This window comes from Phycodurus eques, chromosome 1 (genome assembly GCF_024500275.1).
Source record: "Phycodurus eques isolate BA_2022a chromosome 1, UOR_Pequ_1.1, whole genome shotgun sequence".
In the NCBI taxonomy this organism is placed as follows: domain Eukaryota; kingdom Metazoa; phylum Chordata; class Actinopteri; order Syngnathiformes; family Syngnathidae; genus Phycodurus; species Phycodurus eques.
The window spans coordinates 16,456,099-16,473,659 of record NC_084525.1 but is presented as its reverse complement, the minus strand read 5'-3'; the positions used below and the strand labels follow the sequence as shown (position 1 = coordinate 16,473,659).

The following is a 17,561-nucleotide window of genomic DNA, read 5'->3' as shown; positions in this document are numbered from 1 at the left end:
CAATGAGACTTTTTTGTCGGCCATCAATTAGGACTGACACAGCAGATATTCGTTTGCACTGACAAGGGGCTGGGTTGCTGTTTGATTGTCGATAGATTTTGGGTGTTGTCTTGGTTTCTATGCCTTTTCACACTTCCCTTTCTTCATGTGTTCAATACTTTTCCAAGTGTCATTCCACATTATTACACACAACTTAATTTCTGATCTTATTTGTTCTACTTTCTTTGTGTGTATGGATTACTTGGGTTGTTCCCAACATCTGGTGAAAATTTCATATCAATAGCACCTTTGGAAATATATTTAGTGAGAAAAATAGTGACATGTTAAATATTTATTTCAGGCACTGTAGCTCCCACTTTGGAATCCTGCTATTCTATTTTACACAACATGTCAGTTGAGGCACAGCGATGCTCAGAGAGAGTTAAAAAAATCTAATGCAGAAGATACTTTTTTCCATTATCTGCATCACCATCAGCTTTGATCCACTCTTACTCACTAATGGATTATAAACACTGAGCAGATAATGTTCTTGCTTATGTTAATGTGCTGCAGGCTGGTATTGAATACTGTCAGAGGCTGGTTATGTTTCTTTTCTGTTATGTCAGCAAAAGCTAGAATACCTCAAATGATCAAAGGTGTCAGGACAAAATGTCCTCTAAACACGTTATACAATTTCAGTGAGTGTTCTCACAACAAATTTGTCCAAAAGTTAATCAGTCAGAATATGTCAATTTTTATTTTCTAAAAAAATATAAACTCTGTTCCATTCATCCATCCATTTTCTTTACCACTTATCATCACTAGGGTCACGGGCTGCTGGAGCCTATCCCACCTATCTTCGGGTGAGAGGCGGGTACACCCTGAACTGGTCGCCAGCGAATCGCATGGCACATATAAACAAACAACCATTCGCACACACATTTGGCAGATGTGCTAACCAATCGGCCACCGTGGCGGCAAACTCTATTCCAAGAAAAATATTTTTTTGGACAAAAAACTCTGTTTACATGTCACTTACTGCAGCAACATCTCAAACAAGTTTCTCATCTATAACTTAAGTGGGCCACGATAAAACAAAATTGCATCTCTTTAGGCCTATTTCGAGTAGTAGTCAACGAGCCAAGCCGACCAACCTCTACTGCTTTTAAGGTAAGATGCTCACATCTTCTTTTCCTTTCGGCTTGTCCCTTTTTTGTCGCCACAGTGTGTTACCCTTTTCCATGTAAGCCTATCTCCTGCATCCTCCTCTCTAACACCAACTGCCCTCATGTCTTCCCTCACGACATCCATCACCCTTCTCTTTGGTCTTCCTCTAGCTCTCTTGCCTGGCAGCGCCATCCTCATCATCCTTCTACAAAGTCTGCTCTCTCAACCTTTGCCTCCAAAACATCTAACTTTGGCTGTCCCTCTGATGAGCTCACTTCTAACTTTATCCAACCTGGACACTCCTAGAGAGAACCTCAATATCTTCATTTCCACTACCTCCAGCTCTGCTTCATGTTGTCTCTTCAGTGCCACTGTCTCTAATCCGGACATCACGGCTTGCCTCACCACTGTCTTATAAACTTTGCCCTTCATTTTAGCAGAGACTCTTCTGTCACATAACACACTTGACACCTTCCTCCACCCGTTCCAACCTGCTTGGACCCATTTCTTCACTTCCTTACCACAGTCACCATTGCTCGGGACTGTTGACCCCAAGTATTTAAAGTCCTCCAACCTTGCTATCTCTTCTCCCTGTAGCCTCACTCTTCTCCCTCCACCACTCTTATTTATGCACATATATTCTGTCTTACTTCGGCTAATCTTCATTCCTCTCCTTTCCGGTGCATGCCTCCATCTTTCTAACTGTTCCTCCACCTGCTCCCTACTTTCACGGCCGATCACAATGTCATCTGCGAACTTCATGGTCCATGGGGACTGCATTCTAACCTCATCTGTCAGCCTGTCCATCACCACTGCAAACAGGAAGGGGCTCAGGGGTGATCCCTGATGCAGTCCCAACTCCACCTTAAACTCCTCTGTCACGCCTACAGAACACCTCACCACTGTTCTGCTTACCTCATATATGTCCTGTACTATTCAAACATACTTCTCTGCCACTCCAGATTTTCACATGCCATACCACAGTTCCTCTCTGGGTACTCTGTCATAGGTTTTCTCTAGATCCACAAAAACACAATGTAGCTCCTTCTGACCTTCTCTGTACTTTTCCATCAACATCCTCCAGGCAAATAATGCATCTGTGGTACTCTTTCTTGGCATGAAACCATACTGTTGCTCGCAAACACTCACTTCTGTCCTGAGTCTAGCCTCCACTACTCTTTCCCATAACTTCATTGTGTGGCTCATCAACTTTATTCCTCAATAGTTCCCACAGAACTGCACATCACCCTTGTTCTTAAAAACGGGTACCAGCACGCTTTTCCTCCATTCCTCAGGCATCTTCTCACCCGCTAGAATTCTATTTAACAACATGGTTAAAAAAAACTCCACTGGTCCCCTGCGGGCTGTGGGGCCTGCTGTGGGTTTTTTGTTCCTGCCTGGTTTGGGGAGGGGTCCACCTCCCACACTCAGGGGCGGATAGTGGGTGCTGCGGGTCTGGGTGGGGCAGCCCTCTTCGTCGGTGGTTGTCTGGCCTGATGGGCCTGACCTGCACGAGCCATGCCTCTTAATCACTCGGCACATGCTCACACCACTCACTGTATATTTTTCTCTCACTAATCACATCTGGGCACATATACATATCAAAGGGTTCCTGGGGGACTGGTATAGGGTCGGGAGGGTGTTGGTGTCGGACCAGGTTTCAGCACGTTTGTGGTGTTTCCCGGTGCGTGCACCCTGCCCCTCCGCCCTGCCTGCCCCCCCCCCCCCGTTTTTTAAATGCATCACACACACTCATCACCACATTTTAATGCACCACATACACCCATCTCTGGGGGATGGTGGGTCGTGGGTGGGGGGGAGGTTTGGCTGGTAGGCAGCAATGCCTGGCAGCCCTGCCCCCCACGGCTCACTGGAGTTGGGGAGGTGGAGGTGGGTGGGTGGTGGGGTGTGTGGGGCGGTGGTGGGAGGTGGGGTGTTCACTGGGGGGTTGGCATTGGGTCCCTGCAGCCCCCACCAGGTGGCCAGTTGCAGGGGCGCCTCGCTGGGGCCAGCGGACCAGCCTGGGTCCCTCAGTGTGGGACGTGTCCCGTCCACCGGGCTGCTCTCGGATGGACCCCTGGGCCCGATCCCGCCCCTCAATTGATTGGGTGGGGTCCTCAACCTCCGTGGTGCAGGCCCAGCAATTACAGGACACTTCTGTCAGTCTTTGTGCCTGTAAAACGCTGTCAATTCACTTGCATGTGTCCACAGGCACACACCCCTGGGACTCTTTCACTGGGTGTGGGGCCACTCATTTATTGCAACAAATAACTCTTGAATATGCGAATTGCTTGTGTATCCCCTCACTCATCCTCTCATCCTATAGACTTTTATAATTTACATAGTCAATCCCAACCCTCTTCAGTTGTACAGCTGGGTTCACGTCCCTTGGCCTGCATGGTTCTTCTCCTGTCCTTGTCCTGTTCTAGCTTGACATGTCCTTCCCTCACAGGGTGCAGCACAACAGCCCCATGCAACACTCATATTTAATGTTTTATTGTTGTAGATAATGTAATGACTTACTTTTCTCATCCTGTTTACAATTAGTGCTTTGTCTTTTGTCTTTGTCCCTCTCTCCCTTCTAGAAACTTTGTTCTGTTCGACTAATCAAGTCTGATTCTTAATTAACCTCAATTATAATACCACAGCGGAAGCTTAAAAACTCCACTGTGACACAGTAAAACTGTTCCGGCATAAAAGGGATACAGATCTTCCATTCTGCTTGACCTACCAGCTGAACAGGATAAAAAATAAAAAGCCACCTGTCCTAGATGCTTCCATACATCCACAGGAATGTCATCAGGACCAGCTGATGACATTCAGCTTACCATTTTTCATCCTCTTTAAGCCTTTCTAACTTACCCTTTACTCATCATTGCTACTTGGTGGTCCACCACACTTGCCTCTTCTACTCTTCTTTCTCTCTGATTTTCCTCATTCATCAACTCCTCAAAGTATTCTTTCCATCTTTCCAGCACTCAAGGTGGGTAGTAACTTGTTACATTTAAGCCTCTTTATACTCGTGCACTTGCGCGGCCGACAACGTCCGCATTGCATTACATGACCGACGAATTGGGGCCCCTCTGCGTAGCTTGACGCACGCGGCAAAAATTGTTCAAATCATCTCTCATGATTGGTCCGTTTTAGTCACATGCTGTGATGACGTACTCAGTGTGCCCCTTGGTTCTACATACCATCTACGCAGCCGCCTTCTCAATCGATTTTGCAGCATAATTAAACGTATCATCTGGGCATCTAGGTCCATTTGTTCGAGCAGATACTGTTCCACGGTCACCGTTGTTGTTGCTTTGTTCCTTGTTACTGAAAGGAAAGTAAAAACGGCTACCTGAAATGGCCAAAAAAATGCAGAGGAAACTCCCCCCTGTGGTGTCCTAGCCGACTTGGAGGTGAACTGCAGTACATTTTCAAAACTGCACGTGTGGGTTTGCGGTCAAGTATAAAGGCAAACTACGTGCGGGACAGCCGTAGTGATGTCAGCGCGGTCGCCGTCCGCGCGAGTATGAAGAAGCCTTTACTCCATTACATTTACGTCTCTAAATGCACTGTACGTTTTACTTATACTTGAGTATTTATGTGAAGAAGGATCGATACTTTTTCTCCGTTACAATGCTCGACATGTCGGTCGCTAATTTTATTTATCCATCCATGCGTGTGCGCATCTATTTTTAGACTCCATCTTCGACTTCCGCATAGGGCACCCGTTGCGCCAATCAAATGTGAACACTGTCATTTGACATAACCCAGGCCACGACCAATCCGGTATGGAATTCTTTGGATGAACGCTCATATTTGTTTGGCAAAGTTTTAAGCCGGATGCCTTTCCTGATGCAACCCTCTGCATTTATCCAGGCTAGGGACCGGCCTATAGTTTGCACTGGCTTGGGCCCCCCCCCCCCCATAGGGCTGCATTAAAGTAAGACGGTCATATAAAAACTCATATTCAGCTGTTCTTCCTCCTTCATCATTGTTGACTCATGGACAGACAAGCCAGGACGGAGACTTTCAAAATTTACGCTCAAGTTTCTTTATCTGTATTATGGTCATACTGTCATGGTCTGTGATTTAGTTTAGATTATATTTAGTTTTGTTTCAATTATCCCTGTGTCCCATGTTGTCTTGTATTGCTCGTTAGGTTTTCATTTCCACCTGTCCTCGTCAGCCCAGTCCCTTGTGTCCCCCAATCAGCTTCCTCCAGCCACTCTTGTCTTGTCCAGGTGCTCCTCACTGTCTCGTCAGTTTGCTTGTATTTAGTTACCTGCTTTCTTTCACTCTGTGTTGGTTTATTGTTGTATGTTGTCTGTCTGTTGCCGTAGGTCATGTTTCCCGTTATGGTTTTGATTTTGGTGAGTTTATATCACTCCTGTTTCTTTGTTACTTTGAACCTTGCTTTTCGGACTGTCAATTTATTATTTTCTGCCTCCATGATTCTAGTTTTCCTTTACTGTTTTTTAAGTTAAATAATGTTTTGAGATTCTTGCACTCCTGCCTTTCCACCCTGCTTCCCTGCATTTGGATGCTACATCTCCTGGCCAAGCTTCACCCAAAAAAAAAAAAAAAAAACTACTACAATGACACATCATCTCAGGAAAAAAAAAAAAAAAAAAAAAAGTATGCACTAAAAAGCCGACAGCAAAGGAGCTTGGGCTTTTCCTTTTCTAACTTTTATTTAACGTTTTAATAATCTTGATGACTGTAAATTAGACATTTGAATTTTACTTCAAACTAATACTACAACATAAACATAGTTTGGATCAGCCTGTTATTGGGACTTGGCCTAAGCTGTAGAATCACGTGGTTGTGTTTTAACTGGATTGGGTTAATTCAGCCTGCTGGACTGTCATCTGCAGTAAAGCTCCCCTTGAATGAAGAATGAAGAAAAATCTCCCTCGTTCTTGAATTCTTCCACTAAATAGTTTCAGGGCTATAATTATTACTCCACAATACTTGTAGCTTTGACACAAATGGAAAAGAGTGCAGAATTGATGCTGCTGGGATGCATGGGAATACAAAAGATACTATCAGGAAGCCAAATAGTGCTCCCCCCTTCTTCAAAGCCATGTAGAAGGTGTGCCACTTACCTTGATCTATATCATACTCCTCCATGGTGCTGACAAAGTGAGGTCTGGAGTAGAAGTTGTGTGGGCCGGGCTGCTGGAGGCCACCAAGGCTGAAGAGGCTTCGCTCATTTGTTGCACAGCAGGAAAAGGCCCTCCGGCTCGGAATGCACGGGTAGCGTGTCCAGCTCTTCATCTCCAGGTCGAATGCCTCCAGCGCCGTCACCGGCATCTTTCCTTGGCGACCACCTGGGAATTTGAAGGAAAATATTCCGCTCATGTTAAAGCTGGAAAGCATATAATTCAAAAGCCTATTCAAAAGCCTTATAATGCTCTGATACAAGGACAATTTGCCCAAGATGGTGCACTAATCTTTTTGGAATTCTGTTAATCATATGGAGTTTGATCAATGTAACATTTGTATCAGGCTCACAACAGGGGGTGCATATAATGTCGGCCAAATTATTATGTTGCCTAGATTTGCTGACATACAAACTGACAGTAAACATGAAGAGAGGAAGTTAGAAATTAAATCATATTTAATTAAAGACTAGCTATCTGTCAATCCATCCATCTATCCATTTTCTATACCACCAATCCTCATTAGCATCACGGGTACACTGGAGCCCATCCCAGCTGACTTGGGGCGAGAGGCCATTTATACCATGGACTGTTGCCTCGTCAATTGAAAATTCACTTTTTTATTCATTTAATGCCATACTTTTATTAATCCCCCTATATTATCTAAACTCTGTTTGGCATTTACAGTACAGTGAAGTATAAACATCACTGAGGGCATAATCGATTTGGACAGAACACAAGAACAGACAGTTTGTTCACCTCAAGTTTTCTCCCACAAATCATTTGAGTCGTAACAGACAATTAATGAAGGGAGCATAAGCTTTAAAATAAAAGCCATAAGAGCCATAAGCCATAAGCCCCTTATACAGAGTCTCTGGAAATAGTCATAACAGGTTTGATATGTGTAATTATTATTTTTCCTGCATTTTATACATCAATGAGACGATCTTTGTGTTATCCCTCTCCCACTCAACTGAACCTTCTTGGTTGAAGAAGTATATCCTGACAAAGTTATTCCACTAGTGCATGCATATTGCTGCTCTCTGTCAGGCACTGCTCAGCTCTTCGGGGCCCTGTCATGGCAGCAAAGGAATTTCAAGCACAATTGCTGACATAAGCACAGCTCCATCAATCTGCAGCACTCACTTACACGACAGTTGTCCCGTGTGTTCTGTGATTTTAACTAGAGATGAGCGGGACAAACCCTTTGGCACATGAATACCTGTCAGCAAAAGTCAGGAATCAAATTATTAAGAAAATCTAACAGTATAACCCAAAAGGCAAGGTTCTTAATTTACTGATCTACCTACGTTCTCACCCTCACCTATGGCCATGAGCTGTGGGTCGTGACCAAAAGAACAAGATCACGAATACAAGCGGCCGAAATGAGTTTCTTTCGCAGAGTGTCTGGGTTCTCCCTTTGAGATATGTTGAGAACCCCCCATCTGGGAGGGGCCCAGAATAGAGCTGCTGCTCCTCTGCATCTAAAGGAGCCAGATGAGGGCACTTGAGCATCTGGACAGGATGCCTCCTGGTCGCCTGCCTGGTGAGGTGTTCCGGGCACGCCCCACCTGGAGGAGGCCCTGGGGACAACCCAGGACATGTTGGTGAGACTATGTCTTCTGGCTCGCCAGGGAATACCAGGGGAGGCTCAGATCTAGTGGAATACATCGCCACTGGCCACCCAATACAGGAAAATTATTGAATTCTTGCTTTGTCACAAGGCCTTTTTTTTTCCCAGAACAACTGGTCGAAGTGGCTCAGGAGAGCGAAGTCTGGGCTTCCCTAGTTAAGTTGCCGCCCCTACGACCTGACCCTAAGCATCTATGAGAGAGAGAGAGAAACATTGCAGTACTTGAATGAGCATAATTTCTGTCAAGTAACATGAGAAACTTTAAACACAGTTATGAAAAGAGTCAGTGTGTCCAAATGTACGTAGTTTGTGTGTCTGACAACAACAGAACAGACATCAGCTCCCTACAAAATTTTCTATCCGTCCTCGAAATCTATACGCTCATTGCGTTGTGACCAACATGACCAAGAAAAAGGTTTTCCTGTATATTAGCTGCAAAATGGTATATTTCTCAGCAACATGAGTATTACTGAATCAATATCAATAATAATAATAAGAAAAATAAGAAGAAAAAGACAAAAAGAAAGACAAAAAGAAGAAGAAGAATTTAACTTAAAATAAATGAAGAATGGGAACATTTCATGGAGCTGAGCAGCTGAGGTGACCTGACAAAGAATGACGTAAAATATAACTGATATTAGCAGTTGGAGAGGAAGTTTCCTACCCATGATGTAGATTTTGTTGCCTTTTACAAAGGGTGTGGCTCCATATCGTGGTGTCGGCATTGAGGTCAGCGGCTGCCATTGGTCGCTTTCTGCCTCATAAACTCTCACCACGGCCTGGGGTGTGATGTCCGCCCCCATTCCGCCGAATGCGTACACCTTGCCATCTGCAGTGAAAGAGATAAAATGAGAGTACATTTAAAAATAAACTTTCAGAGTGAGAAAGTGATGCATCATGGAGAAATAAAACAACCAATTTCCTTATCAATATACCACTGGTGGCTGGTCAATAGAGGGTGCCAGGGCACTGCTCCATGGCTGCTGATTCACCTCTAAAAGGACAAAAGTTAAATAATGAAAATGAAATATTATTATGTAAATATTTTAAAAGGGTTATGTATTCTATTTTTAGATGAGAAAGTTAAATAGTATAGTTCATGAGTAGAATTTATTCCTTTATCGCTGTTGTTTAATTATATGACGCAACTTCCGATGCTGGGCGACAGACTCTTTACCCATTGACTCTCGGTCCTTGTGCAATAGAAAAGATACTGCTGAGGTAGGGCATTGAATTCCACTGCCCGTTCCCCCTCCCACCCTCCATATATGGAGCTGAGTCAGCTGACATTACTTCCTGTCTGGCATTTGCTGATAGACGAGTCCACTGCAAACAGGAAAGGGCGTATGACTGAGCTCCTCGTTGGAGCTCAGTCCAAGCTGATCCCTGATGCAGCCCCACCTCCACCTTAAACTCCTCTGTCACACCGAGAGCACACCTCAAAACTCTTCTGCTGCCCTCATACATCTCATGTATTATTCTACCATACTTCTTTGCCACTCCAGACTTCCGCATGCAGTACCACAGTTCCTCTCTGGGTACTCTGTCAGAGGCTTTCTGAAGATCCACAAAGACACAATGTAGCTCCTTCTGACCTTCTCTGTACTTTTCCATCAACATCCTCAAGGCAAATAATTCATCTGTGGTACTCTTTCTAGGCATGGAACCATACTGTTGCTCGCAAATACTCACTTCTGTCCTGAGTCTAGCCTCCACTATTCTTTTCCATAACTTCATCGTGTGGCTCATCAACTGTATTCCTCTATAGTTCCCGCAGCTCTGCACATCACCTTGTGCTTAAACTAGGCACCAGCTCACTTTTTCTCCATTCCTCAGGCATCTTCTCACACACTAGAATTCTATTGAACAAGCTGGTCAAAAACTCCACAGCCACCTCTCCGAGATGCTTCCATACCGCCACAGGAATGTCATCAGGACCAACTGCCTTTCCATTTTTCATCCTCTTTAATTCCTTTCTAACATCCTCCTTACTAATCAGTGCCATTTCTTGGTTCACCACAATTGCCTCTTCTACTCTTCATTCTCTCTCATTTTACTCATTCATCAACTCCTCAAAGTATTCTTTCCATCTATTCAACATGCTACTGGCACCAGTCAGCACATTTCCATCCCTATCCTTAATCACCCTAACCCGCTGCGCATCCTTCCCATCTCTATCCCTCTGTCTGGCCAACCTGTATAGATCATTTTCTCCTTCTTTAGTGTCATATCTGGCATACATGTCCTGATATGCCTCTTGTTTGGCCTTTGCCACCTCTACCTTAGCCCTATGTCGCATCTCAATGTATTCCTTTCGCCTCTCCTCGGTCCTCTCAGTGTCCCACTTCTTCTTAGCGAACCTTTTTCCTTGTAAGATTTCCTGTACTGTGAGGTTCCACCACCAAGTGTCGCCGTCTCCATTTTCCTGCCAGAAGATACACCAAGTACTTTCCTGCCTGTCTCTCTGATCACCTTGGCTGTAGTGGTCCAGTCTTCTGGAAGCTCCTCCTGTCCACCGAGAGCCTGTTTCACCTCTTCCCGAAAAGCTGCACAACACTCTTCCTTTCTCAGCTTCCACCACATGGTTCTCTGCTCTGCCTTTGTGTTCTTAATCTTCTCCTCTACCACCAGAGTCACTTTACACACCACCATCCTATGCTGTCTAGCCACACTCTCCCCTACCACTACCTTACAGTCAGTAACCTCCTTTAGATTACATCTACATAAAATGTAATCCCCCTGCGTGCTTCTACCTCCGCTTTTGTCGGTCACCCTATGTTCCTGCCTCTTCTGGAAAAACGTGTTCACTACAGCCATTTGCATCCTTTTTGCAAAGGATTTTTTTTTTCCTTTTTGCATCCGTCCCTCCAAGTTCCTTTCCTGGATGGCGTACTTACCCATTATTAATTCTTTATCACCCGTGTTTCCTTCACTAACGTCCATTACAACTTGCACCAATCACGACTCTCTCTCTGTCTGGGATGCTCAGAAGCACTTCGTCTAGCTCCTTCCATAATTTCCCTTTCACCTCTATGTCACATCCTACCTGTGGGGCATAGCCACTAATCACATAATACCTTAACACCCTCAATTTCAAGTTTCAGCCTCATCACTCTCTTTTCACCTCCAAGACATTCTTAGCTCACTCTTCCTTTAAAGTATCCCCTACTCAATTTCTCTTCCCATCTACACCATGGTAAAATAATTTAAACCCTGCGCCTACACTTCTAGCCTTACTGACTTTCCACCTACTCTCCTGGACACACAATATATCAACCTTTCTCCTTATCATCATGTCAACCAACTCCCGAGATTTTCCTGTCATAGTCCAAACATTCAAAGTCCCCACATTCAATTCTTGGCTCTGTGCTTTCCTCTTCTCTTTCTGCCTGAGAACATTTTAAATATGACTAAAATGTAATAATTTATTTATCGAGTGATGTCTTTGTTAGTGCGACTGTTTTTCATGTTTAACATATAACGAATTCTACCCAGTGCTACCACAACCTCACTAACTATGCCTTAAGACTGCCTGTGCCAGTGTGATAAGAGTATGAGGGTTCACCTTAGCGGTTACAGTGTTCCGTGAAAACAGTAGAAATACCTCTCATAACTCAACTTCATTCAGTTGAAAAGATAATTGAATGATAATTGATAATTCAATACATGCTTCCTTCAACACTTAACTGAAAAATTATATAAGATACAGTATGTCTGCGTCTACTTAAGTCAAGTGTGTGGATACTTTTTCCACCTCTGCTTGTAATCATTATACCTCATGAAGAATTACAGTTGTTTGAAACGGAATACACAAACTGAAGCCCAGACTTAAGTCCCTCAAATAAAATTGGTCCACACATACTGTAATTGAAATAGCACTCAACCTTCCTCAATGCTTCGTCGACTGCTGACTCATGTCTCTCTTGACTTCTTGACTTGAACGTCTAGTTCTATAAAAAACTATTCAACTAAAGCCCTGTAACATCCATCCATCCATTTTCTGTACCGCAAACAGAAATGTTGGTATTAGAGTATCAATATTTCAGGGTCAAGCCACCCATCACTATCATCCATGCCATTTCTGGTCCTGCTCTTATGTACCTCATTAACTTGATTATAGCATATAAGTCATTAAAGTAGTAGAGGATAAGTAAACTAGGGAAACATAAACATGCTCCAGTACTGCAGTGTCAGTAATTATTAGAACTTAAAAATAGGGCGAGCTAAATGCTGAGCAAGTAAATCAGGTAAGCCTGTTGAAGAAATGCAAGGCCAGAAAGTCGAAGGGGTGCATGGGAAGAAGAGAAAGAAGGATAGGAGGATGAAGCGGCAGGGAAGGAGATAGCTATGTTCCAGATTAGCGGCCCATTAGCGCCCGGAGAGTTGTGACGGTCCAAATGTGAGAAAGTGAGCCACTGAGGGACAATGAAGAAAGGCTGCTCAGTCACGCAGACAGATGACACAGCTCCCAAGCTGTGGCTCAAACCGTGAAAAATTCAGCACTAACAAATCTGTCACTCACCATGAGTGTGATCACAACAAAAATTTGCATTTACTATTGAGATCCTTTCTCACTGTGACATAATAAATGAACAGATTTTTCTGTTTCACAACACTCCCTAAGCAAAGAAGGTGCTTGCATGTGATGCATGCTGGGAATTGAAGAAAATGCCTTTCCTCAATACAAACAACCTTTTAGAGACTTGTAGTTGTTCACCTCTCACCAGGGATCGAGCGGGCTGAGCAAACCATAATTGCAAAGGGACACACTTAAGGTGGTAAGCTGTATTAAGCATTACATAAAAAGCATCAGGTATGTTGTACTGTACATCTATTTTGCATGATTTGTGTTTGCATCAGCTGACTACGATAAATTGGTCCTATCACACTATCACTAAATGTCGTAAAAGAATATAGATATTACTCAGGTTATTTTCCCTATAGTGTTGTGTACAAGAGACAGCCTGAAAAAATGAAAAAAAAACACGGTTAATTCATTAAAACATTTTTTTTTTTTTTTTTTAAGAAAAGGTACCACTTAACAACAAAAAGACTGCATAACACCAACTCTCCAACTGTCCAAAAACAAATGGGGAAACAACAACTTCAACAGTATGCAATAGTCCCTTGGAACTTGAACATCCAAAAGTTAAACAAGAGTCCAGAGCTCGATTAAAAAGAAGTCAAGAGTTGTTGCATGTCCTAACATGGTGTCCCCTCCTTCCACAAGTAAGAACCCGACTCTTTTGTAACCTTACTAGTAGTCATTTAACTTGATTGTGCAACTATCATTCTGCTGTGGTTTGTAACCCTATTCCCCTTGTCTGCTCTCTCTGTCCCCTCGAACCCTTTTCTGTCCGGCTGCATTTTCAATAAAAATCACATGTTTAAAATAAATAAATAAAGCAGGGGGAGTATTTAAAACTCCCCTGTTCTGCACTCCGGCTTCCTCCCACATCCCAAAAACATGCATGGTCGGTTAATTGGAGACTCTAAATTGCCTATAGGTGTGAATGTGAGTGCGAATGGTTGTTAGTTTATGTGTGCCCTGCAATTGGCTGGCAACCAGTTCAGGGTGTACCCCGCCTCCTGCCCGATGATAGCTGGGATAGGCTCCAGCGCTCCCCCGACCCTTGTGAGTACAAGAGGCTCAGATGATTGATGGATGGATGGATTATCCAGGTAAGGCAATTGAGAACAGATTCTCATTTGCAATGCCGACCTGTCTGCAGCCAGCAGAGTCAAAGAAAGTAAAATAAGAGCAAATACAAATAAATACAATAAAAACAAATACATATACAACAGTACAATGATATCGTTACATAGTTACATAACAAATTTAAATCATAGCATATGCTGAATAAAATGTTCATAACAGGCTAAAAACAGGTGCAGCGATCATGTTCAGAAGGTTTTATTTTACTCGTACAACGTTGTTGTGCACAGTTAAGAATGTGAAAATGTTACTTAAAACACTGCAAGTACACTTAACGGCTTCATGATGTTGACCCTGGAGCAAATTTACAGCTGAATAATTCCCTGACAACAAATTCGTGGTCCACCAGCATCCAAGAACAGGTCGTGTTTGACCGTTAAGTTCCACTATATAGTTCTGTATTATATTAGAATACAAATACATAGATCATTTTAAACTTGAGACAAAGTGAATCACGGGATGCACATGTCATGGAAACAATGAGCCCCTGCAATTTATCATCAGGGAATACAGATACAGTAATCCTCCGCTACATCACAGTTCTTGCTTCGCGGTCCCACTATGTTGCAGATTTTTATTGCAGTTGTTACTCCATTATACTGCTTGTACAAAATATTTGTGTTATCCATTGCTCTTGCTCTCTCTCAATATATGTGTTTAGGCCTACCATGATAGCACATTTTTTAGAATGATATACAGTTCACAGTTGCCTCACAGTTCTGAGGACCCGGGTTCAAATCTCACCTGACGTGTGGAATTTGCATATTCTGGGTACTCCGATTTCCTTGCACATTCTAAAAACATGCACGGTAGGTTAATTGAAGACTCTAAATTGCCCGTAGGTTTGTTTCTCTGTGCCCTGCGATTGGCTGGCGACTAGTTCAGGGTGTACCCCGCCTCTCGCCCAGAGTCAGCTCAGATCGGCTCCAGAAAGCCCATGACCATAATGAGGATAAGCGGTATGGAAGATGAATGAATGGATGATATATTTTCGCCAAAACTTTCACGATAAATGATAGAATTGTTGATGTTTTGTTTTTTTCCCGTTTTGTTTAATGCCAATATAATGATATTAGAGCATACTAAAGAATTGTACACATCTCACAAATTCTGCTCTGGTAATCAAACATACGAGCACAACAGTGTAATGTTCTCTCATTTCCTAAATAAAAGTAGGGCTGCATTTCACAATAAGAGCCAGTAAATAAAAAGAGAAAGTCAGAAAATTCTTCTTTCTGCTTCAGAAAATAAAAAAAAGTTAGAATTTCCCGTTTTCTATTTGGCATCTTGACACAACAGTGAAGTCTCAAAATGTTTTCATATTTCAACTTAACAAATGAACCGTTTCACAGGTTATGTTTGTTCAAAACCTTTGTTTCATAATGGCATTTCACATATACGCACTTGTATTGTGCTCTCAGCGGCAACTGAGAGCACAAGAAGAGGTACTAACTAAAATTGCAGTTTCTGATTACAGACAACAAAAACATAGGGTGTATTTAAATAGGGTATTTCTATTTCACAAATGTATCTTATTGCGGAGGTGGACTGGAATTTTACCCCCATGAAGCCATGAAAAAATAGTGTGTGCGTGCATCTCAGGAGCCAATGCCGTTTCGCCAACGGCTCGCTGCTTTGGTGAGCGGCGCAGCGGGTGTTACCACAACAATGACATTCTCTGTTGTATTTATGGAACGATGATCCGCCCTCCTCTTCCTCCGAGTGGCTAATGGCCAACATCAAGACAGGACTTGTTCTTTTAGCGGATCATGATTCGCTGAAGCATTTCAGCAACACACACACACACACATACGTGGGTAAGCAACGCTGTGCATCTGTGGACAGATTCACCATGCTTTATGCATCCCTGCTCATTTCTGTGCTTGAAGCTTTTGAATTGTTATCAATGAGCAAACATGCTTGACATTCAAGCATCCACACTGTTACCTGTAGCTCTCTGGAACTTGCATATTATTGCCCATGTTTTGGTCCAGCCTTGGTTTAATCATGTGCAATCTCCTCTAATTAAGGAAAGCCGCACCGTTCTCGGCCCATCACCCAGGGAGTCACCATGGCAACCGCAGCGTAACCTACAGACTTATTATGGTGTGGCTGTTTGACGGCCCGGTGCCTGGCGACCAAATCCGTTATCACCGGGAGGCAGACGAGTGAGTCACTGCAAAGTGGAAATGTGCAGGTTTTTATTTTGTGATGTTGCTTCTCCTTCAAAGCTGTGGTTGAGAAGACTTTGATCCCTCAGCATCTTTCATCAGTGGCATTTCTTGTCTACATTCTGCTGTCGCTCCCTCGATCACCCCTTTTGGCTATTTATAACTCCACTTTGATGCCCGTTTTCTCACTATTTACTTAATTGACTGCTCCATTTGTCCTTTTTTCAACCTCCTTTGTCATTCCTTTTATTTTCTTATTTCATTTTTTTGAGGGGGGTGGGGGGGCTCACATTTTACATTGTATAGCCCATCATTATTGCAGCTGTGGTGGAGATAACACCGAAAGCAAGGTATGACAGAAAATGATGCAATGCTATGGAATAGTTGTGACTTTACAGGGTTAAAGTTGCCCAGCTAAAAAAATGGGATGTCATTAATTTTAGGTAGCATTAGAAGACATTAGACTTAATTGACACTACCGGTGATATAGTAAGGTTGGATATGGATCTCTTGATGGAAGATATGAATCACATATAGTCGGATTTGAGCATTAACAACTGCAGTGTAAATCTACCCTGAGCCACATTGGGCCAGTTTAATCTCGAGTCATGGTCATCATGGTGCTGCTTAGGCCATCATGAGCGTCAGTGCAAATACTACACATTAGAATTTAATGAACACTGATGAGCTTAAAATATTGACCAATTTTGTGCAAGTCAACGGTGCTTAGTTTCTGAGGAGACACCAGCTGGCATTAAGCACATCAACCATGAACCTTTTAACACATTTAACAGGCTGAAGCTGATTTCATCCTTTGTTAGTTAAACTCATGACGGTACGAGTTGTCATCGAGCTTGCTGAATGACTTACATTGTGGTTTATTCATCAGGTAACCAGGTAATCTAACCAAAGCACCATATTTTTGTCATTTCATGATCAATTTATTCTCCCGCTCATGTTTTTGCTCACCAGGCCCTGCATTATGACCACTTGCACCAGCTAATGTGACCAAATCCAAGAGCTCTATTCAAAATTCCGCCTTTACAGATTATAGTTTGATAATGTCAGCTAGGTAATAATTGACCAGTATAGTACTATTGCTATAATTGCAGTTTACAGTGCTATACAACTGTACTGCATCAACTACAATAATAACGATTATCATACCACTCTACCAGTGGCAATGAAAACTGAGCTTTATTATCTTCGTAAAGGCTGAATTTTGTCTTGTATTGGATCTCAGATTGTGCAGGTGTACCTCATGTTGCAGCCAATGAAAGTTCAAATGTTTGGCTATACACACGGATTTTGTACAATCTATAAAATGACAGATGCTTAAATTACCATGAGTAAATTAAATTATTCATACTACTTTGCCTTTACAATGAGGAAATATTCTATTTGATTAAATCTCTTGATGTCAAAAAAATGTTTCGAGGGAGAAAACTGATAAAAATCCATATAACTGGTTTAGCAAGAAAAGATAATAGGCGCCCTTAAGCGTGGTAAACCTAAATTCAAAACAAAATGTTTATATTGTGTTAAAAACAGGTGTCAGCCACAGTTATTTTTGCTGTTAATGATAAACTGCAGGTGAACTCCCACAGTTGTAATGGCATTCAGCCTTATGACAATTTGTCAATACATGATCAGTGAAGACCACTTCAGGGCCCTTGCAGGCTGGTGAGACGTGGGTGGGCGCATAACAGCCTTCACCTTTTGAAGGATCAATCGTCCTC

The 17,561-nt window shown here is 42.9% G+C and overlaps 1 protein-coding gene across 1 annotated transcript in view; it reads right to left on the bottom strand.

Moving 5' to 3' along the window:
• LOC133404614 (kelch domain-containing protein 8B-like) overlaps nt 1-17,561 on the bottom strand; it is a 95,067-nt gene that overhangs the window by 45,855 nt on the left and 31,651 nt on the right. Inside the window, exons 3-4 of the mRNA XM_061680673.1 lie at nt 8,600-8,764; nt 6,246-6,470 (exon numbers count right to left, since the gene is read on the bottom strand). Coding sequence (XP_061536657.1) covers nt 6,246-6,470; nt 8,600-8,764 — 390 coding nt within the window. The remainder of the gene's footprint in view (nt 1-6,245; nt 6,471-8,599; nt 8,765-17,561) is intronic.